Source organism: Fusarium musae, chromosome 8 (assembly GCF_019915245.1).
Source record: "Fusarium musae strain F31 chromosome 8, whole genome shotgun sequence".
NCBI lineage: Eukaryota > Fungi > Ascomycota > Sordariomycetes > Hypocreales > Nectriaceae > Fusarium > Fusarium musae.
In genome coordinates this window covers 1,984,436-2,011,442 of record NC_058394.1, presented here as the reverse complement: position 1 = coordinate 2,011,442, position 27,007 = coordinate 1,984,436, and the positions used below count along the sequence as shown (strand labels likewise).

General features: G+C 48.2%; 11 protein-coding genes and 3 non-coding genes across 14 annotated transcripts; 8 read left to right on the top strand and 6 right to left on the bottom strand.

Annotated features, from left to right (window-relative positions):
- Positions 1–1,005: 1,005 nt before the first annotated feature.
- Positions 1,006–1,620, top strand: J7337_010905 (uncharacterized protein; the record flags this gene model as incomplete). The annotated part of the gene is made up of 2 exons (XM_044828470.1): positions 1,006–1,343; positions 1,389–1,620. 2 exons carry the CDS (start codon positions 1,006–1,008, stop codon positions 1,618–1,620), a joined length of 570 nt encoding a protein of 189 aa, XP_044677024.1.
- A 2,216-nt stretch (positions 1,621–3,836) lies between these two features.
- J7337_010904 (uncharacterized protein) lies at positions 3,837–4,271 on the bottom strand (the record flags this gene model as incomplete). Its single annotated transcript, XM_044828469.1, has 1 exon — positions 3,837–4,271. The coding sequence occupies one exon, from the start codon at positions 4,269–4,271 to the stop codon at positions 3,837–3,839; it is 435 nt and encodes a 144-aa protein (XP_044677023.1).
- A 1,044-nt stretch (positions 4,272–5,315) lies between these two features.
- On the bottom strand, positions 5,316–8,183 carry J7337_010903 (uncharacterized protein; the record flags this gene model as incomplete). Its single annotated transcript, XM_044828468.1, has 1 exon — positions 5,316–8,183. The coding sequence occupies one exon, from the start codon at positions 8,181–8,183 to the stop codon at positions 5,316–5,318; it is 2,868 nt and encodes a 955-aa protein (XP_044677022.1).
- Positions 8,184–8,855: 672 nt separating this feature from the next.
- On the bottom strand, positions 8,856–9,056 carry J7337_010902 (uncharacterized protein; the record flags this gene model as incomplete). The annotated part of the gene is made up of 1 exon (XM_044828467.1): positions 8,856–9,056. One exon carries the CDS (start codon positions 9,054–9,056, stop codon positions 8,856–8,858), a length of 201 nt encoding a protein of 66 aa, XP_044677021.1.
- Positions 9,057–9,677: 621 nt separating this feature from the next.
- J7337_010901 (uncharacterized protein) lies at positions 9,678–10,315 on the top strand (the record flags this gene model as incomplete). The annotated part of the gene is made up of 2 exons (XM_044828466.1): positions 9,678–9,721; positions 9,853–10,315. The coding sequence occupies 2 exons, from the start codon at positions 9,678–9,680 to the stop codon at positions 10,313–10,315; spliced, it is 507 nt and encodes a 168-aa protein (XP_044677020.1).
- Positions 10,316–10,787: 472 nt separating this feature from the next.
- On the top strand, positions 10,788–10,881 carry J7337_010900. The gene has a single exon. It is a non-coding gene; the product is annotated as a tRNA-Ile (tRNA).
- A 414-nt stretch (positions 10,882–11,295) lies between these two features.
- On the top strand, positions 11,296–11,369 carry J7337_010899. Its single transcript has one exon. It is a non-coding gene; the product is annotated as a tRNA-Val (tRNA).
- A 669-nt stretch (positions 11,370–12,038) lies between these two features.
- J7337_010898 (uncharacterized protein) lies at positions 12,039–13,354 on the top strand (the record flags this gene model as incomplete). The annotated part of the gene is made up of 3 exons (XM_044828465.1): positions 12,039–12,358; positions 12,461–12,842; positions 12,899–13,354. 3 exons carry the CDS (start codon positions 12,039–12,041, stop codon positions 13,352–13,354), a joined length of 1,158 nt encoding a protein of 385 aa, XP_044677019.1.
- Positions 13,355–13,940: 586 nt separating this feature from the next.
- Positions 13,941–14,039, bottom strand: J7337_010897. Its single transcript has one exon. It is a non-coding gene; the product is annotated as a tRNA-Ser (tRNA).
- Positions 14,040–14,411: 372 nt separating this feature from the next.
- On the top strand, positions 14,412–15,395 carry J7337_010896 (uncharacterized protein; the record flags this gene model as incomplete). Its single annotated transcript, XM_044828464.1, has 1 exon — positions 14,412–15,395. The coding sequence occupies one exon, from the start codon at positions 14,412–14,414 to the stop codon at positions 15,393–15,395; it is 984 nt and encodes a 327-aa protein (XP_044677018.1).
- Positions 15,396–16,208: 813 nt separating this feature from the next.
- On the top strand, positions 16,209–17,851 carry J7337_010895 (uncharacterized protein; the record flags this gene model as incomplete). The annotated part of the gene is made up of 3 exons (XM_044828463.1): positions 16,209–16,760; positions 16,809–16,956; positions 17,004–17,851. The coding sequence occupies 3 exons, from the start codon at positions 16,209–16,211 to the stop codon at positions 17,849–17,851; spliced, it is 1,548 nt and encodes a 515-aa protein (XP_044677017.1).
- Positions 17,852–17,906: 55 nt separating this feature from the next.
- On the bottom strand, positions 17,907–19,321 carry J7337_010894 (uncharacterized protein; the record flags this gene model as incomplete). The annotated part of the gene is made up of 8 exons (XM_044828462.1): positions 17,907–18,229; positions 18,279–18,377; positions 18,424–18,531; positions 18,580–18,603; positions 18,656–18,706; positions 18,757–18,973; positions 19,025–19,243; positions 19,298–19,321. The coding sequence occupies 8 exons, from the start codon at positions 19,319–19,321 to the stop codon at positions 17,907–17,909; spliced, it is 1,065 nt and encodes a 354-aa protein (XP_044677016.1).
- Positions 19,322–20,694: 1,373 nt separating this feature from the next.
- Positions 20,695–22,538, top strand: J7337_010893 (uncharacterized protein; the record flags this gene model as incomplete). The annotated part of the gene is made up of 5 exons (XM_044828461.1): positions 20,695–20,903; positions 20,956–21,118; positions 21,177–21,411; positions 21,464–22,404; positions 22,458–22,538. The coding sequence occupies 5 exons, from the start codon at positions 20,695–20,697 to the stop codon at positions 22,536–22,538; spliced, it is 1,629 nt and encodes a 542-aa protein (XP_044677015.1).
- A 153-nt stretch (positions 22,539–22,691) lies between these two features.
- On the bottom strand, positions 22,692–24,257 carry J7337_010892 (uncharacterized protein; the record flags this gene model as incomplete). The annotated part of the gene is made up of 2 exons (XM_044828460.1): positions 22,692–23,775; positions 24,091–24,257. 2 exons carry the CDS (start codon positions 24,255–24,257, stop codon positions 22,692–22,694), a joined length of 1,251 nt encoding a protein of 416 aa, XP_044677014.1.
- Between the last annotated feature and the right edge of the window lie 2,750 nt (positions 24,258–27,007).

The window sequence follows — 27,007 nt, the reverse complement described above, 5'->3', positions numbered from 1 at the left end:
GGGTAGTGGAACCTCGGCTGCTTGTCCTTGTGCTGCGCTAGGTTCGTCGGTAATTTGTCCTTGTCTTCGGCTGGCGTCTTATCGCGTATCTATCTGATAACGCTCTCCAAGCTTCGGGTCTTAGTTGATTATCTCCTTTGCCGTGTGTAGCCCGGCCATTCTGTTAGTGGCATAGCAGCGCTCAAAGCTGCCCACCCCGTACCGTCAATAAATTTAATGTTTTCTTGCCTCTTTCTGCATCAATGTCTCCCGCCATCCGTTAGCATGGATTCAATAAGAAAATCTCATTTCTAAAAGCGTGAGCTCATTTTTGTGTGTTTTGCATCTTCTACCAAAGAAATTTCAATTTCTTCACTTCCGAATCTCAGATGTAAAGCATGATTGATTCGGTCAGCCCACTCCATCTAAAATCATCGATCCCAAACCAGCATCACACAAATCCGCCATTGACTCGATTATTGAGGCACAGCATCTGCAGTATCCTTTCATTCCCGTGCACCCCGCTGCAGAGCGTCTTTTGAGCGAGTCATGACAGTGTCTTCATGAGTAACCTAGGTCAAAGCGCTGCAGCGGTGCCCAACGTCCGCAGCCAACATTTTGCCGATCTTCCCCAAGAAAAGGTCCCCTGCCGCGGGGGAGCAACAACAGGAGGGCGGCACAGACGGGTAGCCCTGTCGAGACCCCTACGGATTTCCCAGGTGAGCCAAAGGCCGAAGAACAACAACGGTAACTTGGCGACACAATTTCTAGTTTTGCTGACACCGCTCAGTGCCAGACAGCTATCACCGAGTCATTCGGAAATCTGTGGTAGCATTGATCTACATATTGCATAAAACTGCCCAACTCAAAATTACACGACACGTATCAGATGCGTCCATTTAGTCAGCGTGCTGTTGAGCATATAAATCAGGCCCCTAGCCCTCACTCGACTGACTAGCATGGCAAATTAGTCACTGCAACACTCTCGCCCAGAACTGTTTTATTTGTCTTGATACCTCCCTCACTATGGCGCCAGCCCAGACCCAAGACACACCAGAGGATACTCAAAAGAGTTCTGATCTCTTGGAGCGTTCCAAGGGTGAATCAGTACTCACAGATAAAGACCGAAAGGCCCTCGTCTTCACAGACAAGCACAGTTCTCCAGATGTCTACGTTAACGCCAGCAAAGACACTCTGTGGCATCCATGGACAGGAACGCTAGAGCTCAAGCCTCTTCGGTTTGAAACGAGATCTGGTAGTTTCGTCATTGGACTGAGAACGCCTGTCGATTGCTGGCTCGGAAAACACAGGCATCGAGGCACAGTCACAGCTGTTACACTTTCTGGAAATTGGAGATACAAGGAGTGAGTCCATGACCTCAAACTGTGATGTATTAACTGACTTTGTAGGTACGACTGGGTCGCTGGACCTGGGGACTATGTTGTTGAAAACCCAGGCACTATTCATACGCTGTTTATGGGTGCTGGCGCCGAGGTGGTGTTTACTATTACCGGAAGCCTCGAGTTCTTTAATGATGATGATAGCTTGAGGGAGACAATGGACATCTTTAGTTTCGCGGAGCTCTATTATGACCATTGCAAAGAGAAAGGTGTCGAGCCAAACGAGAAACTATGGTACTGAACATCAACCTGGACTTTTGGGTTAATTGCACGTTGTCAATTTTCAGTTCATATCACTAGCCATTTCGATAACCGCCCTTGTTACCGATTCGAGGAATATACTTCTGGTTTAACAAAACAATCGCCCAGCTTTACTGACGTCAAAGCTCAAAATAATAAGTCTTTCAGAAGTGCAATCTATAATAACTGTCCTCCCTGAAGCTTTTACCTCGGCGTTTAGACACTCTGGAGAGAGCCTGAAGAACTTCTCGTTCCCGATCATGATCCATATTTGATCTGGTGCTAGAGCCGGGCAGGCTGACCATTCACGCGCCATTCGAAAACGATGAGGAGGTTCGACCACTCGAATAACAATGTCATCCAAAATAACGTTTCCACGTCTCGGTTCAAGGAAGAAACCTCGATTAGTTTGAATATAGCTGGCATTTGCAATACGTGTGTAGTTATGACGTCCCAAATGCCAGCAATGCCAGGGGTGATCCGTATGGAATGTGACAAGGTCTTGCAATTCTCCGAATAAAGGCAGCATTTGACCATAGTCTCAATATCGAAGGAACGGGTGTAGTACCCCGGCTGCACGTTACACATCGTAATAGACGTTTCACTGGCAACAACAACAATCAGGCGAGAACACGATGAAGTCACTGTCGCCTTCCAACAGGCATTTGAATTTACTTCGGCGAAGTGATCAAAGCTCATGGCCATCCACCGTATGCAATACCACTGTTCTCCCATTTGGCGATACTTCAACTTCGAGAATTGACTTTTCCCGGCTTCTCGCCTTTTTCAGGCTTTTGGTTTGAGTCTGAGGGTCCCACATTCGGACGGTATTGTCATCCGAAGAAGCTGTAAGAATCATTGCGAAGTCATGGGAAAGCTCAATTGACCAATCCCCACTTGGAGATGAGAGGTCCAAGGCCTGTTCACAACTTCGACTCTGGATATCAAGTATCAAAACGGTTCCTGTGCTGAGGACGGTAATAAGGTTTGCCGCGTCTTCTGAAAACACAACCGACTTAAGTTTCCCAACATACGACCCTGTTTTGATTTGGTGCATGAAAGCTCCATTCCGAGCATCCCAGATACCTATGCGGCTCCAGATGTAATTATTCATATCCGAAGGAGATGGGATGGAAGTCATTTGGTTCAGAGTGCTCCTCATCTAGAAGTGCCCTTGCTGCTGCCTGGGCGATGGCAAGGGCCGCAATCCAACCAATAGTATAGAGAGATGGGCTATGAAGCCTCGTCTTTTCGCGATCTATGCCTCTGCTGACTGAAGGTCATATCAAATAAGACCCCATATACTGTTATCCTCGGGCTAGAGCATCACAAGACTAAATGCATGGCAGGATTGGTGAACAGGCAGTAAGCAGAGGTCAGGATGCGGGGTTGCGGCTGAGCGCCTTTGGCCATCCTATTTGATATAGGACAGTCGGAATAATGTCCGTTCCGGGACTGTGCACTTTCGTGCGGCTGAAGATTGGTCGGATGGGTCGCCAAATCAGGCTGAGCTGATGTATAGCCTGTCGAAGGGGAGGCTACAAAGCTACTCTTTAGTGAAACATATCTTGCGCTTCAAGATAAAGTAAGCTGGGAGAAAAGACGTCTACATAGTATCAGTTACGCGTAAAGACTTTTTTTTCGCATTATTCACGGGATACCCGGGCAAGTTAGTCACAAAGTATCACGCGTTAAAGCGTTGTAGAAAGTCTACCAGATACAAATTAAACATCCAAGATCAATAATGACGCCGAAACTCATGGTTTCTTAGTGAAATTTATTGAACGAAACAAAAGATCATTTGAAGTAAATAAAACCACCCAGTGGTATCACTAAATATCGCGGAATAAGGAAGCGAGGCTTTGCCATAAATGACTCCTTCGAGTTTTGCAACCTTAAATACCCATAATCACAAATAATGTGCAATTCTTCGATCCGACAAAGCATATAGGTACTATAGCCATGGTTTGAGACCAAGTAATACACTTTGAGCACTCTGTCTCTAAAGAGGCTTTACCGTTAGCCTGGTTATCCTCTTAAACCTAAATGGAACCACTGCCAGATCTTTGTCAGGTAGTATTGGGGTTTTGAGCTCCCTACCTGGTTTTGATAGATGGAGGCCGCCATAGATTTCGACTACACACAAGCCTCTCCGGACAAGAGTGTGAAGGGCGGCACACCTTGTTGGCTCGTTCATCGCTCTTGTCAAGCTGGTAGCTATCCGGCTTTCACCAGAGTTGGGGCTATTCTCTTCTTCTGGACTGCGCCAGGGGCCAGCTGCTGAGTGGGCAGACCACTCTGCGTGGTGTCGGAAGACTTAGGGCGAAAGTCGTACCGGAAAGTGAACTCGACGGGCTTTTCTTCAGGCTCTTGGGCCTGGGCACCACGAAAGACGATAGGAATCACCATGGGATACATGGACTGATTCGCGGAGCTCGTGTTGCGAATAACAAGCTTCTTCAGCTTGTTGTGGCGGTACACTGTGGCTGGTGGTTTTGGCACAGTGACTTGGTCGTCGTCGCCGCGGGCTACCTTGGGGCGTTTGCCGTCCCTGAGGAGGACGATCTTGATGGGGCGACCGGTAGAGGCAGGAGTCTGAGTTTGGGGCTCAGACTCCTCGGCCTTGCGCTTCTGGGAAGGTGTGGCAGTCATCGCGAGTAGGTGATGGGGGTGAATGCACAAGGTATGTTGTACAGAGTTGGAGCGTACAAGGACCTGTTGTACAGTGAAATAATACACAATGGTAGGACAAAAGATCGTATGTCAGGATAAGCTGAAATGAATCTGTGATGTATTTGAAAGGTTCAGATTTCTGGGATAGAACCATGGGAGAAGCTGATTATATAGACGAAGCAAACTTTTCTTAAGCGATAAAATTTCAAAATTACGTTCAAATCATCAGAGGATCTAAAGCCAATATCTCGTAGAGAGGTATACAGATAGTCAAGAAACTTTTACATCTGCCTAAAAGAAATTTTATATCGAGGGAGTATAAATTCTGCGCTGGTTTTTGATGAACAATTAGTGGTTGAACCCACATTTAGGTTCAGCAAAATGAAAGGTTAAGCAGAACGTTATCACATTCACTGATCGCTTTTGATTGATTTCATGAAGAACTACTACTGGTCCTTTGAACATGGAGAAAATGAAACAACGTCGTGTTCAGTGTGGTCGTATAATCACCAGGGACTGGAGCATTCTCTACTAGTTAATCCTGAATTGAGTATCAAAACAGACTTTGTACTACGGACAGATTCGCAAACGCCACATCATAATCAGATCTTAGCAATCAATGTTGCCATTTCGCCATCAGAACGTGTTAGGCCTCCCATTAAGGATGTAGTCCAGGATGAATGGTCACGTGGACCAGCCTGTCAGCTCTGTTTCTATATGACAATAAATCTACGTAGTGACTCATGTTGATTGATACTTGAAGTTTATGACGCCTCAGCGAGACATATCAAGGCATTGACTCATATTACTGCTAACTGTTGCTGGCGGCTGCCTTGAGCATAGAATAGTGTAGGGTACCAGCTGGCCCGTCAAAGATTAGGCATAGAAGGAAGGTCTGTGAAGTTGTAAAATTGCTCAACGTGAACTGCGATCTACGCTGGCAATCCTCAAGTTTACAAAAGGTCTGTTGCTCAGTTCTTAAAGTCCTGCCCCTATGGTAACACCTGATCTGGTTCTCGTACCTCAGCCCCCTTTCGTCTCCACGTGATTCCGTAGCAAATCGACAATCCCACTTTTGGTGTTCTTCTCTGCTAGTTGCAGAGGCGTCTTGCCCTTCTTGTTCCTCACATCAACAGTCGCTCCCTCTTCGATCAGTATCCTCACGACACCTATGTGGCCATTAAGACATGCCCGTGATAAAGGTGTGTCTCCGTTATGGTTCTTAGCATCTACATCGACCCCTTTCTCCAGTAGTAGTTTGACAATACCCTCCCTGCCTTTTCTGGCAGCAACAGCTAGTGGCGTACTCCCATAGCGCGTTTGTGTCTGAATGTTGGCTCCTGCATCGATCAGCATCTTTGCAATACCCACGTTACCATTGAGACAGGCTTGCAGCAAAGGCGTGTCTCCGTTATCGTCCTTCGCATCTATATCGGCCTCTTTCTCCAGCAGCACCTTGACAACCCCGTCATTTTCTTTTCTAGCTGCAATGGAGAGCGGAGTACTCCCATCGGAAGATCTTGCTTCTATATCAGCCCCCTTGCCGAGAAGTAACGACGTTATCGGTACGTGCCCTGCCGAAGCTGCCAGCAACAGGGGGGTGTATGCATTCTTGTCCTGAGCTTCTAACATTGCGCCGGAATCGAGTAAGGACCTTACGGCTGAGACTTGTCCGTATTCTGCCGCATACATAAGAGCCGTGTATGAGTTTTCCGGGTTTCTTGCTTCGAGGTCTGCACCCTTCTCTATGAGAAGTTGCAAGATTGCGTTTTTTCCGTTGGCGCCAGCCCAGAGCAGTGGAATGAAACCGCCCATGCTTTGTTGGCTATTAAACAGACTTGCCGTTTGAGGGGTTCTTGGGCCCGCACAAGCCGGTGCATCTGTGTCTTGAGATGCTTTTTGCTTGTCTAATTGGCTCTGTAGTATAGTTTCGGCCCAACTTGTCGAACCCTTGAGCCAGTCGACTTCCTCAATATTTCGAATATTCTTTTCTATTAGACTTTCGAGTCCTACCAGGCCGTCTTTCGTTCTTGATATTGTCCTCTCATGTCTGTGCATATGTCTCTTCTTCGCTTGAATTTCGCTTTCAATCCGTTGTCTCTCATTTGCAAGTTGTCTCTCCTTTTCCGCTACCTTGTCCAAATCGGCTCTTAATGACTCTAGTTCACTGAGAGCCGCAGCTTGTTTTTCCATCTCTCCGCCGATAGATTCTTCTATCTTATCCCTTTCGCAAAGGGTAAGAATCAGCGTATCTACCTGGCTCGCTTTGCAGATACGGTGGGACGTATCTGCATCAGGCAACGGACTCAAGTTAGTCCTAGCTAGTTTCAGTAGGAAAATTGATCCTTGCGAGATGTCTTCTTTCTGCACAGAGACCTCGACAACATCATTTCCAATGTGTATAACTTGATCGTGCAAGTGCTCGGACTGCATATAATCCAGACCTCGGGCAATCCAAGGCAGACCTAACTCTTCAGGCGCTGCTATTGCAAAGCAGCTCGCGCAAGAATACTGTGCCTGGAGGTTGAAATCCAATACAACGACAATGTCGCGGCTCTTCTTTGCTTTGCTAGTAAACCGAGCGAGGTATCTTCGTCTAACGGCTTGATTTGAATCGTTCAGATTCATGACCAAAGCACGGCCCCGGTCCCAGTTGAGTGGTGGACAAACTTCCTTGAGGTGTAGTTTTAGCTTTTGGTGACCATCCATATGAAGCCAGACAGGTTTCCCTATCGTTTCTGCTGGTCGAGCCTGGCGGTCCACACGGATGCGAACTTCATGGACATCGTAGCAATCGCTGCGTACCCCGGACAGAAGAATAGGGCCATATCCAATCGGTCGGATGTACTCCCTGACAGTCGAAATTGAAGGCGTTATGCAACGCAGCGGAATAGCTATGTAGCCTCCTGTCGTGTTTTCGAGGCCACAGTTGAGAAGACCATATGCTACTCCATTTTCTGTACTCTGTAACTTGAGCGACGTGCGGATATATCCCCCAGAAACAGCGAAATTCGTGATACAACTAGGGTCGAGCGTCTTCGGAACGATACGACCACACTTGGCAAAATCCATTGGGGACTTGGCAAACATTCCGGCGGACGTATTGTAATCGCTAGGACCAGTCTGAGATTCGATCTCCATACCTTGGACCTTTACTCCCCATGCTAGAATTGAATCGTCGGTTGTCTGTTCCATGATCTTGAGCTGCAGCCTTTCAAAGGCTTTGTGTCCTTCCCCATAGATCATCGGCATAGTAACACCGAAGATCCCTAGGAGACAGTAGGCGATATCTTCATCCCTCTTTGTCGTCCTCTTTGACGCCCAGGACATACGTTGCGCAACACTGGCCTGGTGAAAGTCAACCCAGCCGAGCAGAAATCTGCGGGGTATCCCTGTGATATCTTCAATTTCACTCGCCAATTCTTCCTTCGTGCCAATAAGACTCCAAGTCTCATCAAAGAAGTGTATTTCTCCAGGAGCAAGGAGTTCTTGTAGTGTCCACCCTCTTGTGAACCACGAGCTCGCGGAGAAGCTGGAAGTCGATTCCCAGATATCTTGCTCATAAGGAACATCTGCCATGTAGGTATAACATATGGCGGCTCTTCGATACCACTGGAACATGGAATTGATAGCCTCATCTAGCTCTTTGGAACTCTCCTTGTCGATGCAACAAGTATCAATCCAGGCATATTTGAGGTTGTCTTTCTTGGCTTGTCGACAGCAGCCTTTTACTTTTTTCATTCCAACCTTGTTCGTAGTGCCTCTATCCATATCCTTGAAGGATACCTCCTCGTCATCATTTCCCCATCGGTGCGACAGGATAGCATACGGTGGGACATGGCCGCCAATGAAGGTTTCAAGCTTTAGGTTCTCAACGTTTATGAGCCGCATCTTAAGTAGATTTCAAGCGTCGAAGCCCGAGATCTCATTTACCAAGAGATCTGTAGTGAGGCTCGGTCGTGTGATATCGAGCGGGGTAAACAGGAGCTGATGGTTAGCTTGAAGAGGCTGCAGTAGGTTCGAGGTGCAGCGGATACATAAAAATGCCCGCGCAAAGTTTAGCGGTTTGGAGAAAGAAGGCCTCTAGGAATGTAGAACTAGGAGAAACGACTGAGGAGAGAAGGGTTTGAAAATTGGTCACGGTGTTCCAAAGGGCTGATACAATAATTTTAACCCAACTTTGTGGCTGTGAGGACGCGAAGTGCAGCCAGCTGCATGAGAATTGGCCAATGATTGCCACGACCAATACACCAATATTGGCAAGGCAGAATTTTGTCTAGTATGGCCAACAATGAGACCATAAACTTCACAATTACTTCACGGGACAGAGAAAATACATCAATTTACATTTTTACTTGTCATTTCCTTGTCCAAAACTATCGCGCATATTACAATATTTCATTGCCAGCATGGCGCTTCCAAGTGATCATAATGCTGCATGAACCACGATCGATGCATGATGGTCTACAATCCGTGGAAAACAAGTGAGCGGCTGTTCGTGGGTCTTCTCCCTCCCAGCAAGGTGATACCGCATCATCCGTTGCGGGCAAAGGTGCCCCATGCCTAGGTGCGACCATCGGTGTTTTGTGTTGATGAGTTGGAGGATGGCGACTCCCGAGCTTTCTCGAGTCTTGTTTCATTCTGCTCCTTGAGGAGGGCGAGTTGTTTCTGATAGTCCTCCTCGGCTGCTTTACCGGTGAGAGGGTGGTCAGGCACAATGTTGGGTGTCTCTTCCGGGTCAACAGGGTGTTTGGTCTTGTTCATGTTGGCGTTTCTGACTGAAGTAGATCTTGAGATGATAATTATGAAATATTGCGTCGTAATCTGTGTAATCAAAGAATCATAAAGATTTCTCTCTTTCTATGGGCCGTCAGCGTCCTATTTATTGTAGAAACCCAGTACTCGCTTGGTTGGCATAATCTTAGTAGGACCCACAAAGCATTCGGCGCTGACACGTCGTGATTGGTCTGCTCTACGCAAGGACAAATAAGATTAAGCTTAAAGGTGGCATCTGTGACACACCGCATCAAGAACACAGCTAGGTCTTGACCAGCATGATTGAAAATCCCACTCAATACCACTAAAAGACAATAAACCCTGTGCCCAGTGAGGGCAGCTGAAGATAATATGTTAGTGTAGCCAATGATATTATGTATCTGTGCACAGCCAAGGCGACATGGCATTGGGAATAAGCCAACCCAGTGAAAGTGGTACAAGACTCTCATTCTCAGGGCATGACAGTATATCCAAGTCTATTACACACCATATAATATGTCATTCTTCAAGGTCTTCTCGATGGGAAGCACTCTACGAACACCAACGTATCCCGAATTGAACTTTGGCATTTAGGTACCGGGATCCGAATCCTGTAGCTACCATCTGCAAATGGCAATCGCCGATACTGATGGCATGCCACTTGGCAATAACAGGTAAATACTTTACCATCACTTGCGTAATCTGTGACAAGGCTTCAGGCATCAGTTTAAGCCTAATTTACCAAAGATAAAGCATTGACTTCAGCCTCTTCACCTTGACAGCATCTCGCAAGTCAGTTCTCTAGACACATGTTTACAATGCAGACCAAGACTTTCCTCGCCGCCCTTCTGGCCGCTTTCCCCGCAGCTCGGGCCTTCAAGTTCACTGGCCCCAACCCCTCCGAGCCCATCGATGTCAGCAAAGAGGTTACTATCACATGGGAGGGCGACATTCCTGACAACCTCTCACGCAAATTCGACTTCACTTGGTACTGTGAACCTGATCATTTGAATAAGTTCAGCTCTGATATCAGCCACCTTGTCGACGAAATTTATCTGTCCGATCACAAGTACAAGTTCAGATTTCACAACTCCAAATCGATGCTTGAACCATTCGCCAACAAAATCGCTGCCAAAAAAGTGTTCTCTTTCCAGGCTGTATTCACGGATGAGAAGCAGGATGGTCTTGTGCTTCAATACTGGAGTCAGAATTACACCATTGTTGGACTGGACAATAGGGGGGATGAGAATCCAGAGATCGATCTTTAAAGGATTGAGGCTGGCTGTGAGACAGTTTCAAATCATAATGCCAGTTCTGTTGCTACAAGAGGCTCATCACGGTGTATCAACTATATCAATAATCGCAAGTCTGTGAGAAAAAAACAATTTAAGATTGGCTCTGGCGTGCATGCTGTTAAATCTCGTCCGAAGAGACCATCAAGTTGACTTTGTCCGGGAACTGCTGAATCGTTGGAGGCAGATCAGCAGATCAGATTCAGGCTCTAGTGTTTGGCCCTCGTAGTAGCCCTTGTCCATCTTCTCTTTGTTCCATGGCGTCTCGTAATTTAGACCTGCCAAGCACCCGGTGATCTTGATCTCTCTGTACCACGAATGTCTGCTCCAAGTCGATTTTGCCTGATGATCCGTGCTCAACACAACCAACCCCGGCCCTGGCTCTCCACTTCGAGGCCGCTCGCAACATGAGGTCACTGCCTCGCCAGCGGAGTCATCGAATCAGACGGCTTCCGTAGCTCAGTTGGTTAGAGCGTCGTACTAATACTTCAATCCGAGTGTCGGTAATGCGAAGGTCTCTGGTTCAAGCCCAGGCGGGAGCAGTCCCATTGCCCTCTGATTCATCTTTTTGACGATATATTGTTCGATATACTTTTTGTGGTTGAGCGAAGCTGGTGCGGTCCGAAGATTCCATCTCGTTCTCACGGGAGTTTCATTTTTGGACGCCAGGATAAGAGAGCGATAGTGGGGCTGATGTATCTTATCGGGAATATGCCATTGGGCAATCTGCAGGGTACCAACAATGTCCAAGCAATAATGAAATCGCAGCAATATATGCCAGATATGATGTTAGCATGTCCTTCTGATACCCAATGAGTCATATAGACCATTTCTTGATGTATCAAGAGATCTGAGTAACACTGTTTAAAACCTCTCCCAGTGTCGCAAGTCTTCCTCGTTTTGCTCAGAATCAAGGATCCCGTTGCAGGGTCGTCTGCCATCCAATTACAAGGCCTGGTTCCGTGGTCTAGTTGGTTATGGCATCTCGTTAACACCGAGAAGGTCCCCGGTTCGATCCCGGGCGGAACCAAATTTTGGCTGCTAATGACGAAGAACTCGAAGGGTGGCCGCCATTTTATTGTTTGGGTGTGGTCCCATAGACTGGCTAAAATCTGCAGAGAAGCCAGACATGCTTGGTCTTTCTTTTTTGTGTTGTAATGCTGCTCCTGGAACCTGAGTTTGCTCTGTAGTTGAATGAGAATATCGTTTTACCAGTGAACAAGACGCCACAAAGTCACTGATAACACTAACCACCCGATACCAGAGAAAAGTAAACCCTAAAATTTACAATATATGCTATCAAACATTATATGAATCATTAATATCTTGAATCCCTACCTGTTGAAGCCTCACTTCAGGAAACAGAACTTGTAAAGTGCAGGGTAAGAAACGGGCTTATCAACGAACAGATGCTTCAAGATAAGATGCGATAAGATAAAGCCATAGCCAATTTTGTGCACCGCCCCACAACCTCCTAAGAAACAAATCAGTACCTTGACTCCACGCTGCCTTGAAACAACAACACATATGCGACATCGGAAAGCATAGCCTCTCTTGTTCAACTTTCGCGGCCACTTAAGTTCTGACACATCTCGAGTTCTATCCCTTTTATTTTCTTTAAACCACCTGCTTTCTCTTTTCTATCATCGAAAATCTTTCATCACTTCACCTCCTCATCGTACCTCACGCAGTCAGAATCATGGCGCCTTCGACTGTTTCCGAAGGGAGCGAGGCCGCCGTTCCAGCTCCGTTCAACAAAATTGGTAGTGCTTCCGTTCAGACTTACTTCCAACGCATTCGAAAAGCCTGCGGCAAGTGGCCATGGGAGCTCTTCGACGAGAAACGTCTCTCTCCCCACTGGACTGTATACCTGCTTCAGAAGTTGCACCAGGCTATCAAGCTTGCGCAGTCCTCACCTAAGATCTCGCTCACGCTTGTCATGGAATATTTGGAATCCATTGTCAAGAAGGGAGGCGAGTACTCCAAGCTCAAGGGCCGAGATATTACATCGACAATCTAGTGGATTGGAGAGAAGAAAGACGCCCTATCCAAACGCCGAACCTCTGCCCGGTATAGAGAGTCAGAATGCCCAGCAAACAATGCCCAGAAATCGAGCGCCAGTTTTCCGCACAACGGAGACGGGGATGGCACCAAGAGTCGTGATGCTACTCTGGTACACGATAAAATCGTCGTCGCGCCTTCACCAAGTCCGCCACCTCGACCCAGAGTCTACCAGGACGATAATCGCGATGTTACAGCCCCACCTTTCATTGACCTGACCAAGTCTGACTCTCCCGAGCCACCCGGTGATGTGGTAACCGAAACCCGACCAAAAGGAGAGGCAAGTCGGGTTGAAAAGAGGAAAAATGTGAGCGAATTCGCTGCTGGTAGCGTCCCTGCGCCAAAGCGGCAAAAGAAAACACTCAAGCCTATTCATACGCCCAGTGGTACGCTTGGAACGAGTCACAAAGATGTGAGAAGAAAGGACATCACAGATGATGAGGTAAGTTTGTGTTTTCATTACCTTCAAGCACATTATTGACCAATATTTTGCTATAGAACGCACAAATCTCCGCCATTCAAAACAAGGCCGACTGCGTCCATGCCCAGCAGAACGAGAATAAAACACGACTGAAAATGTTGAACTCCTCGCGAGAACTACTTCAACGAGAGCTCAACACCGCACAGACAGACCTGACCAGAATCCGCCAGGATATCCAGGACAGCACTGTTATCCGAGACTCTGTCCTCCGAATTATCTATCGCCGAACCTCTGAAGATGTTGATGGCTGGAACATGGCCCTCGAACGCTGCGACAAGTCTTTGAAGATATTTAAGGATGACTCAAAGAAGACCACTGATGTCTTGAATAAGAAGAAGCAAGACCTCAAGAATGTTGATGAGATGGTTCGTTTGGCGAAACGAGAGATAGAGAAATGTACTCAACAGGCCGGGAAATTGCTTGCGCAACTGGATGAATCGACTTGCAGGAAAACCGCGTCTGGCGGTCTGTAAGTCATGGTCGACATGGGGCCTTTGGGACTGGCGAGCCTTGGTGGAGGGAAGCTTACAGAGCTGGAAAGACTGGTCACTTCGGCCATAGGAGGGGACGAAGTGGACGCTGAGATGAGAGGCGCGAGGACTCAGTAAATAAAGCCAGTGCAGCAGGCTCGTTGAACGGCATCGCAATCCGGGATTCATGGTATCAGTATTGAGAGACCAATATTACCCAGGAAATGCAGCTCTAATAAACTTAGGTACCTGGAAATTCTGCGGCAGAAAGGTTGGAAGTTGGGACAGGATGTGAGCATCATTGCCCATCAACAAATTCATCATGGACCTGAACAGCGACCAGTCTGGTAGTTGTTGATAATTCTCACCAATGTCTCACATGCTATGCTAGTAGTATATAAAAAATTAGAGGCAAATTGAACTAGCTACCTGCTGTTATCATGCTCAAATCTTTCGGAGTGTTTCAAGGCGGGAATATCACCAGTGCCCCCACCAATGCGATAAAATGTTCAGACATACAACCAGACACAGAATCATCAACAAAACAAAAATAAGTAAAAATCGAATCTTCTAGATGCAAAAAGAACATCGACAACGGCAGGATTCGAACCTACGCGTGCGAACACAATGCCTATGATGTCTCGGAAGAGATAGCAGGGCATCGCCTTAACCACTCGGCCACGTTGTCTTATCTTGTCGGTGAGCTTTTGGCTCACAACAGGGCTCTATGAGAAGACTCAATGACATGGGCTGGTATTCTATCCACCTTCCAGAAATGGCGTTTTGATGGGGCTCCCATGGAACGTGCATATTGAACGCTGAATCTCATGATGATCAGCAACCTCGTTATTGCAATATGTCTGGGGTTACATTCGCCTCTAGGACCGCATATGCTCTTACTGGATGAGTGGTTTTCATGCCTCGGCTGCAGTTGCTTGCGTGGCACCTCCACTTTGTGCTATTCGACCACCATATTATACACGCGATATAATTTCCCCATCATTGATCATACTGATAAGAGCATCCACGTAGCTTGGTTCCCATATTGACAACTGCAAAGATGTCGGATAACCCAACAACGCCTGAAGTCCAGGTGGACGAAAATCACACCGACTCCGAGTCCGTCTTCAGCGCTGGCTCTGTAGGAGCAACGACATCCATTGCTAGCAGCGTGCTCAAGTATAAATGGAAACATGGTCGGCGATACCACAGTGATCGCGCTGGACAGTACAGTTTTCCCAATGATGACCAGGAGCAAGATCGTCTGGACATGATTCACCACGTTTTTTACCGAACTGTGAAGGATCGATTGTTCTTAGCTCCCATCGATCCGGAAGGACTGAATGTTCTGGATATAGGAACAGGAACAGGAATCTGGGCGATCCAGTTTGGAGACGAGCATCCTTCTGCGACAGTGGTCGGAAATGACCTTAGCCCTATCCAGCCAGACTGGGTTCCTCCAAATGTCAAATTCATCGTTGACGACGTTGAGGCGGAATGGGTCGAACCAATTCCATACGATTATATCCACTGCAGATACATGGCTGGATCCATCAAAGACTGGCCTAGACTATTGCGGCAAGCATACGCCAACTTGAAGCCAGGCGGCTGGATCGAGCTTCAGGAAACAGCCAATACGCTCTATTCCGAGGATGACTCGCTCAAGCCTGACAACGCGTTAGTCCAAATGATGGATCATCTCAAGTTAGCCTGCGATAAGATTGGAAGAACCATGGATCCTGCGCCGTCTTTTCAAGAGTGGGCTAAGGAAGCTGGCTTCGCTAGTGTCAAAGAGGAGCGATTCAAGCTTCCAATCGGACCATGGCCTAAGGATGAACGGCTCAAAGAAATTGGAACTTTGATGGGAGTCAACATGAGAGAGGGTGTAGCGGCATTTACGGCGGTTTTGTTTACTGATGTTTTGGGATGGTCGCGCGAAGAGGTTGAGGTTTTCAATGCGCGTGTCAGAGAGGCATCGCGCGATAGATCTGTGCATCCGATGTTTGATTGCTTAATAGTCACCGGCCAGAAGCCCAAGGAATAAGATGAACCGGAATATTCATACTATTTGAAAACTGAAAGCTTTGTATTCAGAAAATCATTCATCTCGTCGTCCTTGTTTAGATGCGCCAGGTAGGCTTCTCCACGAACCTCAGGACCGAGGGCGTGGTATGAGAACCCCGGATTTATCACGAGTCATTGACGCTTAAGTCAGCAACCTTACTTTTCCGTCCATTCACAAGAGCAACAACAACCACTTCGAGACAGTATGATACCCCGGATTTGCTCTTTTGCCGGAGTCTTCTTCAGACCCCGAATCGTGGGGTAGTCCAAATATCGACTAGTCTCCGCGGCATTGAACTCTGGATATGGGGTAAACTTTACCGCAACAAGGTTAAGCCCTTGACCGATGGAACTTCACGATCCTACCGGGGATCGGTCCATACGACATTATCCGGGGATACGTCGAAAATAGGTCTGTTTTGCGTATCCAGGGACGGGATATTCGTTCCCGTGAGCAGTTACCGTCTGGCTGAATCTGGGGATGTTTTGTGCTGATCCTGACTAGTCTTGCGTTTTCCTCGGAGTAGATAGCCTGTCCAATGAGTATCCAATGGGTATGTCGCCAAGTGAGGTGAGGAGAAGTAAATACATGGATTGGCTAACGATGATCGCTTCGAGTATTATGCTACTGATGGAGTGTTATATATCTGCGGAGATACTCGCAAAAAATGGGCTCCTTTACCAGTCCGCTGTCTGTTTGTATTACCAATTGGCTTCCCGTTCTCTGACCAACCCCCACTGCGCTAAGCCTGAGAGGCATTTTGTGACCATGCTTTCCTCAAACATCTCCGCCATGTCGTTTGCTCTCGTGTTTCAGGGCCTCCAAAGCGTGTTCGCAAAGCCAACATGCACAGACCATACGTTCCGCTCTGTAGAGCTCGCCAATGCCAAGATTCTGTCCATCAGCACCAATCTCACCAAGGCTGAGCTGCCGTCAGCCCCGACCAATGAATGGCCCAATAACTCAACTGATCCATTTCCCGTGTGTCAAGTCACAGTTCAGTACACACACCCAGGCTGGAATGACACCATCAACACCTATGTAACACTGCCAGTGTCAGGTTGGAACGGGCGATTTGTGGGAGTAGGCGGCGGCGGTTGGTCAACGGGAGACATACCCGACCTTGCACAACCTGCCTCCCACGGATATGCCGCTGTCACTACAGATGGTGGTCATCTCTTAGCTAACAGACAGGAGTTGGATTGGGCTTTGGATAGCACTGGAAACCTCAATTGGCCTGCCTTGCAGAACTTTGCAGCTGTCTCTCTGGACGATGCAGCGACGTTGGGAAAAGCTGTGACATCGGCTTATTATGGAAAGAAGCCAAAGTATTCATACTGGAACGTAAGTTTCTCATAGCGTTATAAGATGAACTTTGCTGATAGCTCCTAGGGATGTTCTACTGGCGGACGACAGGGCCATATGATGGCGCAGAGATATCCGACTCAGTATAATGGCGTTCTTGCTACCGCTTCTGCTTTCAACTGGGACAAGTTCGTGACATCGGAGTACTGGCCGCAAGTTGTTATGCACAAACTCGGTAAGAACATCTTCTCAAAAACACAGGACAACACTAATGTGGTATAGGCTACTACCCACCTATCTGCGAGCTCAACGCTATAACTAAGGCTGCCATTGATGCATGTGACCAACTTGATGGGGTCAAGGATGGTGTTATCTCGAACCCCGATCTTTGTAAGTTTGATCCCAGAACTGTCGTTGGTAAATCGGTAGAATGTACCAACCCCTCTGGCACGATCAAAATTTCCAAGAAGGGTGCTGAGGTGGCTCGCTTGACATGGCGCGGACCAGAGACAGAAGACGGCAAGTTTCTTTGGTATGGCCTTGATCGCGGTGCCGACTTGAGTGGGCTTGCCAACACAACATGCACATCGCTAAAGGACTGCACTTCAAGCCCCTTCGCCATTGCTCAAGACTGGCTCATTACTTTCCTCATTCAAGACCAATCCGCTAGTCTGGAGGACTTGTCTCATGCAAAGTACAGCAAGCTCTTCCGGCAATCCGTCAACCGATTTGCCTCAGTCATGGGTACATCAGACCCGGATCTGACAGACTTCAAGAAAGCAGGAGGAAAGTTGATCTCGTGGCACGGAACAGCAGATCAACTTATTCCACACAAAGGATCAGTGGATTACTACAGACGTGTTCTTGAGGAAGATCCCAGCGCGACGGATTACTACAGATTCTTTGAAGCACCGGGTGTTGGGCACTGTAAAGGTGGTGATGGGTGGTATCCCGGAAGTGCCTTTGACGCTCTCGTGAAGTGGGTTGAGCATGGCAAAGCGCCCGAGACTCTGTATGCGGAGACTGTTGGCACGGAAAAGCGACGAGCTGCTGAGCTGTGCGCTTATCCGAAGCGGTTAACATACAAGGGCGGTAACCCAGACGTCGCATCCTCTTTTACTTGCAAGTAAACATTTCGTTTCCATAAATTATTACAAACTATATATATCCAACACATGAAAGAATTTACGCAAAGCTATCAAGCCTAGCCTGCGACCGTCTCGCCTCCTCCTCGCTGCTATGATGCATGTGGATCGTGGTATTGACAGTGATACCAGGAGTTTTATCACTAGTCGCACTTCGCTCCGCGACCGAGTGTGCAGACTCCTTGAATAGCTCGTCCTGTGAATCGTTGTCGAGCTTCTGTGTACCGCCCATGACGTTTGTGACGATTCGGCTTTGGTTCGTTCGTCGGGATCGTGGTTGACCGGTGGAGGAGAGCTCGTAGCGTCCATAATTGGAACCTGATCGGGCGGAGGACATTTGGCCGAGGAAGAGTGTTCGCAGAGCTGGACGGTTTGTTAGTGGGATGTAGGTTGGGGAGATGAGGGGACGTACGTGGGAGACAGGTTGCGATGATGGCGACGGCTGTTTCGATCATGGAGACGGTGCATGTCAACATAGTTTCGTTCTTCTTGGAGTAGTAGGCTCGGATGACTGGGGATGTTAGCGAAACTCGTGGTAGCGAGGTTGGAGTACGTACTGCTTGCGATGACGACCAGGAAACCGAGGGCGAAGATAGCTGCGACACCAATCTTCTGCTTGGTCTTCATCTGAAGCTTCATGACCATGGTGATGGGAAGACTGATGGCTGTGATTTGTTAGTCGGGCACCTCGAATTTGTATTGTCTGAACATACTGATGACGTCGGTACCGATGTTGACTGTTGGACGGTTAGCGTTGAGCATGGAGACTCCGTGGATTGGATAACATACGGATTACGGTCAACCAATAGTTCTTCTCTGCCTCCTTGGGGTCGCACTGATCTGTGAAATTGTCAGCAAATGTAGCGCCAATCAAGGATGACATGACGAACAGTTTGGATCTTGCGACCATCTTTTGTCATGCGGGAAGCATTGGAAAATAATATGGAAGAAGATGGTGGCCCAGAAAATCACCAGGAGACCGAGAGTGACGTTGTAAATAATCTGCAACTTTGTTCCGGGCGCAGCAAGTCGTTTGTAGAACAGAACCAGAGCAATCTTGATGGCCCATAACGACGTGACGTAAAGAATCGAGCCGGGAACGATCATCTTGTTGGTTATTAGCAAATATCACCTTTGCGATAAGAGATATCAACTCACCTTCATGATCTGGATAAAATCATCGCGAGAAGCATTCGCCATATCCGCCATTCCCAAATTCCACATATGCTGCTGGATGATCAAATCACCGATCAAACAACACGCCGCCAAGATAATGAGTCCATCGTCAATCGCCAACAGTCCAAGCTTGCGCACACGAACCCATATTCTCAAAATCAGGAAGATGCACGCAATGACGGTACAAATGTACCACGAAATCTATCATCATCAGCATAAACATCACCATGTCTTCGTCCAGAAGTATAAACTTACAACTTGTCCCAGACCCTCAGCCATTGCGACGCTGATCTGATCTGATCTGCAAAACAACCCAGCAACAAAAATGCAAGGCAAGACAGGGCAAGGTGGGAATGCAGCAAGACTTATTTCCTACCGAAGGATCCGGAAACCCAAGAACCCAGGCCCAAGGCCCCCCCTGATCAACAGGACCCGTGGACTCGGTCCTTGGTATCAGCTCATTGTGTAAGAGATTGTCACAGTGAGATTCCAGAAGCCGTTACTTTTGTGGAGAGTCGGCGACAGACTTGTCTCTAGCTCCAAAGCCAAAAGGGCACCAAGTGTGGATTTTACGCGGCGATATCCAGTCATGATGGGCTTGGTGCACCTGAGCTAGTGGCGCGGAAAGAAAAACATCGGAACGACAAGGTGGACACTCCGCACAAATATTGGCTGTGGCTATATCTCGTAAGGTGTTGCTCATTAGTGTCTTGTTTTTTTCAATATTAATGACTCGAGTGACATTGAGCGGAATTAGCAGAAGACGTTGGGCTGACGTCTGAGTGTTTGGATTGGTTGATACGATATGCAAGGGACGTATTTGTCGGCGCCGAGAGGGAATTCCCGCAACCTTCTGGTTCGGGATGTGCCTCGGAGGATCGTCGTAAGGCTCCACGATGTGAGAGATCTGCGCTTGCTGATTATCAAGCTCGGTCGGCGAACTGGCACTGCAGCGATTGACCAGGGGCAGCTTGGCCGATCAATTGCTTATCCTGGAGAATAATCTCAACCACCAAGGAACTGTCCATCCACAAATTCTGTCATTTTGCACTTGATTGACAAGCGATGTGGGATCGTACACTGAGCCTCAGGTCCATCTGGTATCAAAAAGATCAGCGTGAAATGTCCACTGTGATGCTATCAACGGCAATGGCTTGCAACTAACAGAGTTGGCCGTGAAGCCCGCTCAACCTCTGCCCTACGCAGTATATCCGGCGTTTCTTTTCAATAGTCTCACCAGCCTCCCGTTCTTCCCGTTCACCCCCTTTTTTATTCCCCGATGTATTGTTTTCCCAACTCGAAGATTTTACAGGCATTTAGGATCCATGACTCGGATCATGCATGACAAAAATCGACCGGTGCACGTTCCGCGAAACTCAATTATAGTGCATGTTCCGGTTGTGTCCTACTACATACAGTTAGGAGCCCCAGCACTAGAGAGCCTTGGTTCCACTGCCGAGACCGCTCAGACGTCTCTTTGTAGCTAAGCGTCCGCCTCTCGGAAATTCTTCGTCTGTGATATAGGCGAATCGAATTATAGCAAGCATCTTTTGGTGAATAAAACCAAAAGCTGCGGGAACTTCTGTCCACTCATTCTTCAAGCTTTTCTCGTGTCTCAGTCGATCTTCTCCCGTCTCATCACATTCCTCATCATGGGCCTCAGCAGCATGTTCACAACGACAGGTTTGATCCTGGCCGCCACGTGTCTTGTCCCTGTGACTGCGAAGCCACCTCAACCTCCCTGCCCTCCAATTCCGCACGCTGCTCTCCCTCAGGGTGACATTCATGGTTTCCGTGACAAGCACTGTAACGCCGTTTATCTTGGTGTTCCCTTTGCAGCTTCCACTGGCGGCCAGAACAGGTAGGTCATCTAATTGCTTGTTTCACATTTTGATGAGCTGACACTGGTGTAGATGGAAGGCTCCTCAGGATCTCCCCAAGTCTCGTTCCAAGTTCCAGGCTACGTCATATGGTGCGACATGTCCTCAAGCCATCTCAAACGATGCCTTTACTCGCCAAGATGAGGATTGTCTGAACCTTAACATCTGGGCCCCATCCAAGGGCAAGAACATGCCTGTCAGCCTTACCCTACCCTCCCGCATAATATTCCGAGACATAAACTGACACCCACTAGGTATTTGTTTACATGTATGGTGGTGCTATGGTCACTGGCTCTAGCAGCAACCCACAGATCCAGGGCACAAACTTTGCTCGCAACGGAGTTGTTTACGTCAACTTCAACACCCGCGAGAGCATCTTTGCTTCGCCCCATTCTTCAGAGTTGAAGGCCGCCAACCCTGATGAGACCCAAAACTTTAGCATCTTGGATGTCGAGAAGGCTCTTGACTGGGTCCACAAGAACATCAAGGGTATGTTTTACGCTTATCGATCACATGCAACACTTGACTAACGTTTATGCAGCCTTTGGTGGTAACCCTGATCACATCGTCTTCGGTGGTCACTCTTCGGGTGGTGTCCAGGTCGATCACTACCTATGGAACAACCCTAACACCTTCCTCAAGGGTGCCGTTGAGATGAGTGCCAACGCCATGTCCGGCCCCGCTTACGCTCCCGTCGATGAGGCTCTTAATGCCGTCGCCGAGGAAGTTGGTTGCCCCAAGGGCGGTAACGGTCAGCTTGACTGCCTCCGCAGCAAGGACATCCTTGACTTCGAGACAAAGAACTTCAACTCGACCTTCAACACCTGGTTCACTCCCGTCATTGATGATATCACCCGCTTCTCTGACTACTCTGCCCGCTTCGCTGGCGGAAACTACCCTTCCCATGTCCCTATGTTGACTGGTACCTCCAATGGAGAGGGCACCATCTTTAGTCTCGTCTACGGCGCTGAGAACAGCAACTTCAGCTCCTGGATCAACACCTTCGATGCTGATAGTGCTCATATTCCCGACGAGTCTTTGATCCAGGCGTACAACCCCAATGACTACGCCACCGAGTCTCTCCGCAGCGGTATCCAGTACGGCGACGCCCGCTTCAACTGCCCCGTTGACTACCTCCTCGACATGCGAAGTGAGCAGCAGAAGACCTGGGTCTACCGCTTCTTCGGCAAGTACGACAACGTTGTTGGACCCCCCAACACTGCTCCTACCCATGGCACTGAGGTTCCTTTCTTCCACGGTGGTAACGAGTGCTTCGCCGCTCTCCAGGGTGTCACCAAGGCCCAGCAGGCTCTTGCCGACTCCATCCACAACTGGTTTGTCAAGTGGATCAAGAACCCCGCTGCTGGACCTGGCTGGGACACAGTCGACAAGGCTGAGGAGGTTGTCAAGCTTGGAGTTCCCGGTGACGAGCTTGCCCGTGGCAAGGCTCCCCGCAGCGAGTTCAACGCTGTCTGCCAGGCTGTAAGTTCTTATACCATATTATTCCTCCAAGAAACGATGCTAACATGTTCCAGGTCTACAAGCCCAACTTCCCCAAGTACCCTGTCGTCCAGTCCGTGGCTGGTCTTGTCGAGGAGCTGTTGGGCTCCGCCTAAAGTTTTATGCATATAGATTACGATCTGCCTCCGAGATATGAATAGTGTTGGGACACATGATGAAGCAATGCTGCGGTACCATTCTTGAGATTGACTTTAGTCAACTACGAAAACTTGATAGTTACATAGATAATCATTAATTGAGATCATTCTCTAACGCCACTGCTTTGTCCCAGGATCAAGAACATCCTTCTCGGCCGCCTTCCAACTCTTGATAACCAGTGCCTTCTTTTCCTCAGACCTTGGAATTATTCGAGCAGGAAATTCTTCCGGCATGCATACGAAGCCTTGAGTCAGCTTATCTGGATCTGGCAAAACGGGCTTGCCGTTCTTGTTCACAGTAGGTTTGATATTAAATGCCCACAAGATCCGTGAAATGCCCAGGAACAAGCTCCGTTCGGCCACATGGATTCCGGGGCAAATGCGACGACCAGCACCGAAGGTGAACTGATCTCGTTTGGACGCGTCTGGATTGGCTGCGGCGTCTGCCAAGCTCTGGAAGTCGTCCTTGTACCTATCAGGGTTGAACTGGCGAGGGTTGGGATGACGCTCAGGGTCCATGTGAATACCCCAGACATTATTTAGAACGCCTGCCCCCTTGGGAATCAAATACCCGTTGTATGTATCGTCTTGGGTGACAGCATGAGGAACTGCACCGAGGATGGTCGTCGGCATCCACCGCAGTGTCTCTTTCATGCATGCGCGGACATACTGAAGGCTATGCTCGTCTTCCATAGTTGGCATGCGCTCACCAACTACTTTGTCAATTTCATCCTGAGCCTTTCGTTGGACCTCAGGATAGAGGAGCATTGCCTGTACGAAGGCGTACAAGGTGCTGGATGTCGTGTCTGATCCAGCTTCAAGAAGAGTTCCAGAGATATAAGCAGCTTGTGCATCGTCAAACTTCTCCTTCTCCTGCGCCTGCGCCAATCCAACACAGAAGCACGGCTTGATAGAGCCATCAGCGATGTCTTGTTTGGCCTTGAGCCAATGACTCAGGTAGAGATCCTTTTCCTTCTTATGAAGCTCCTTGGCTTTCTTCTGCACAGGCAAGAGAAAGTCGGGCAGCTTCCTGAGTACGGGAAAAGAGTCAAGGAGGGCAGCGATGCCTGTCTGATTGATCTCGGCAAACTCAGCAAAGCCGTCGAAGAGCTGCATGAGCTTGGGGTCTCGGTAGATAGGCGAGCGCCAGCCGAATACCATGGTTGTCGTGAGTGCGTTGGAATATCGTCGAATACTATGGAGGAATTGATCGGGTTGAACGATCATCTCATATAGCATTTGTTTGTTCTCGAGGTCTTAATAAGGCACGTAGCTCTTGGCCGTGGTAACGTTGAGTAGCGAGTGTACCAGTTTGCGGAACTCGAGATTTTGTTAGTCGAATGTATCATGACTGGCCCTGCTCATGGTTACTTACTGATCTCCAAGTTGGTCCATATCCCTGAGCAAAAAGGTAGTCGTTAGTATCATCCCAGGCAACGATTGAGATTAAGTATAACAAACCATCATGAGAAGCCTGAGGCCACCGCTACCAAGGATCTGCCCAACGTACATTTCTTGTCGGTCGGAGTAGAGAGCACTCTTCTTATCGAGCAGATCTTTGACAGCTTGGGCGCTGGACAAGACAATGAAAGGCTTGGTGCCCAGAATGAGACTATAAATAGGGCCATACTCGTCTGCCCACTTACGGAATTGCAGATGAGCATCCTTCGTGGGCATCTGATACTATCAGCAACGGCTTTTGGGTGTTCTGTGACAGAGACTGTACCAAGTGGATGTTTCCGAGGATCGGGAGCGTAGGAGGTCCGGGTGGATAATTCTTTGGTCTTCTACCAGTGAACAGAAGACGTACGAAGATCGCGGCGACAGCGACCCAGAATAATTGTACGGTTAGCATCATGGAGAAATATGAGTGAAGAATGAATTTAGTTGTTTCGTGAGCTGAAAGTAGATTGTAATCATTACATTTTCACGACTTTATATATGTTGCGGCTCACATCTGCCATGCCTCTTGTCTTGGAGCGGAGCCATGTGGGATAGCTATAGACGCCACACTTTCTGGTCTGGGGAGATGTATCCGTACCTTGACCGTTTCTCACTGACGGTGTTTATTTTATCTGAGCCTCCAGCTGAGATGCCCTAAGTAGTGATTGACCAACTTGTGAGCTCTGATTCGCCTCCCACAAAGACTCCGACTAGCCCCGTTTCTTCCCCCACTCCCCCGCGATCTGGCAAAACAAGCCATCAAAGTTGCATTCTTCCCTCGTCACAATCCACCCACATCAACTTCCGACAATGTCTGACGACGCATCATCTTCAGTGACCGGGTTTACGTGCTCCCGCTGTAGCAAGACGTACAAGCGACGAGAACACCTCCAGCGCCACGCTGCATCCCACAGCAGCCTCCGACCTCACAGGTGTAGCTTCTGTGGGCAATCATACCAACGAGCGGATGTTCTCAAACGACATGCTCTATCCTGTGAGACCAAAGCCAGGACCGGAGAAGTACCGTCAAGCAGCCGACGAGCATGCGACCTCTGCGTTCAGCAGAAGAAGGCCTGTAGCACTGGCCAACCATGCCAACATTGCCGCCGGAAGTCAGTTCAGTGCATTTACTCCTATGGTAATGGTGCAGCGACAGAAAGAAACTTGCACATGGGTCAAGATTCCATAGGCCAAGATGGCAAGCATTATGGGGACGAAACCAGCCTGCCGACAGTGGTATTTGGAGATGACACTCTATTCGATTATCTCGGCAACTCTACTTCAGTTTCTGATATGCTCCAATGATCAGATAATAGCCAAGACTGGTTGGACTTCATCGGCCTTGCTGCCGGTCATTTTCAGGTAATACCCAGCAGTCCCCAAACACACCTAGACAACTACACCTTTCATTTTCTCGACAATTTCACGAGAAAATCTGGGCTCGTGGACTCATTTGACTGCGGGACATTTGAACAGCGAGTGCGGGTTGAAGCATCTCACACATCAGTGGAAGGCCGTGTAACACGGACTACTGAGCTGGACGAAATTGTACATCTCAATGGCTCATCGATGAATCCTCCACGAGCGCAACCACTAGATATTCATGACCCTCTCATCATCCAAACTCACCGAATACTTCTAGACATCAAAGAAGTCGTTACAGTCAAACCTCGAAACAGTGTCGTTGAGCTAGAATGGTCGACTGTTCTAGAACAGTCGTGTATCCAATTCTTTTCTCCGCATAATTTACGGAAACATCTTGCACTCTTCTGGCATATATGGCACCCTAACGTCAACTTTGTGCACCGGCCTACTTTTGATCCAGCGACCTCAAAGTCAATTCTTGTGGCTTGCATGGCATTGATAGGTATGTAACCATAGAGCCATGTCTGAAAAACATATCTTAACGTCAAAAGGGGCAAGTGTGTCGCCTAGCAAGAATGATAATGAACAAGCCAAGATCTGGTTCAACTGTGTTGAAGAAATCGTCTTTACTGATGACGACTTTTGCAACGATCCTCTAAACAACCAGGACACTGTGTTGCTCAGTCCAATCCAAAACATATCAAAGATCCAAGCCCTGCAAGCAGCGTACATGGTTTGCCTCTACCAGGGTTGGGAGGGGACAGAAGCTAATAAACGACGGATCCGTCGTTACCGGTTCAGTACTGTCATATCCGTAAGATACCCCGTCTCTCTTGGTCTCATCAACTGATAAATGTTCAGATGGCGAGAGATTTCGGTATTATGTCTGCCAGGCACCCGGATTACTCCATGTGCCTACATGAGAGGTTTGACTGGAGAGACTTTGCTGCACGAGAGCAACTTATACGGTCGGTAGGCTTCCTGTACATGTTGACAAATGACTGACAATTGTTGAAGTATGTTTCTCTGGATCTATCTTCTGGATCACGCATTCGTAATCTTCAATAATCTACCGCCGAGGATGGTCATCAAAGAAATGAGCATGCACATGGCATTTCCTGAAGCAGCCTTCCAAGCAAGCACATCAACAGAATGCGCTCGAGAGCTACAGAACTGGCACTTGCGGTCTTCGCTGTTGCATAACATTACTTTTCGCGAGGTTGTTGAGAGATTCTGTGGAAAGCCTTTCTCGAATGACATGCGACGACTCTTTGCTGATCTTGGACCCCTCAACCTTTTCGCAGTTGTATCAGGTAAGACTACCAGACAAACTCGACAACATTCCTGTTCTGATACAAATTATAGCCTTCCATGCACTGATATTTCAGCACCAAAATTCTTTTGGTGGGCATGACCAACTACAGGCAGTTCGCAACGCTCTCGAAAATTGGAAATCAGCTTGGGAAACATACTCTGATGAATTCTCCTTTTCACCGCCCCATGTTATGGTGGACAGACAGAACGTGGCGACGGAGAATCTCTGGAGGAGAGTAGGTTTTATGCGCCATTCTCCGGAATATTGGCTCCTGGGAAAACTGCTAGTTGATCGCCTTTCCACA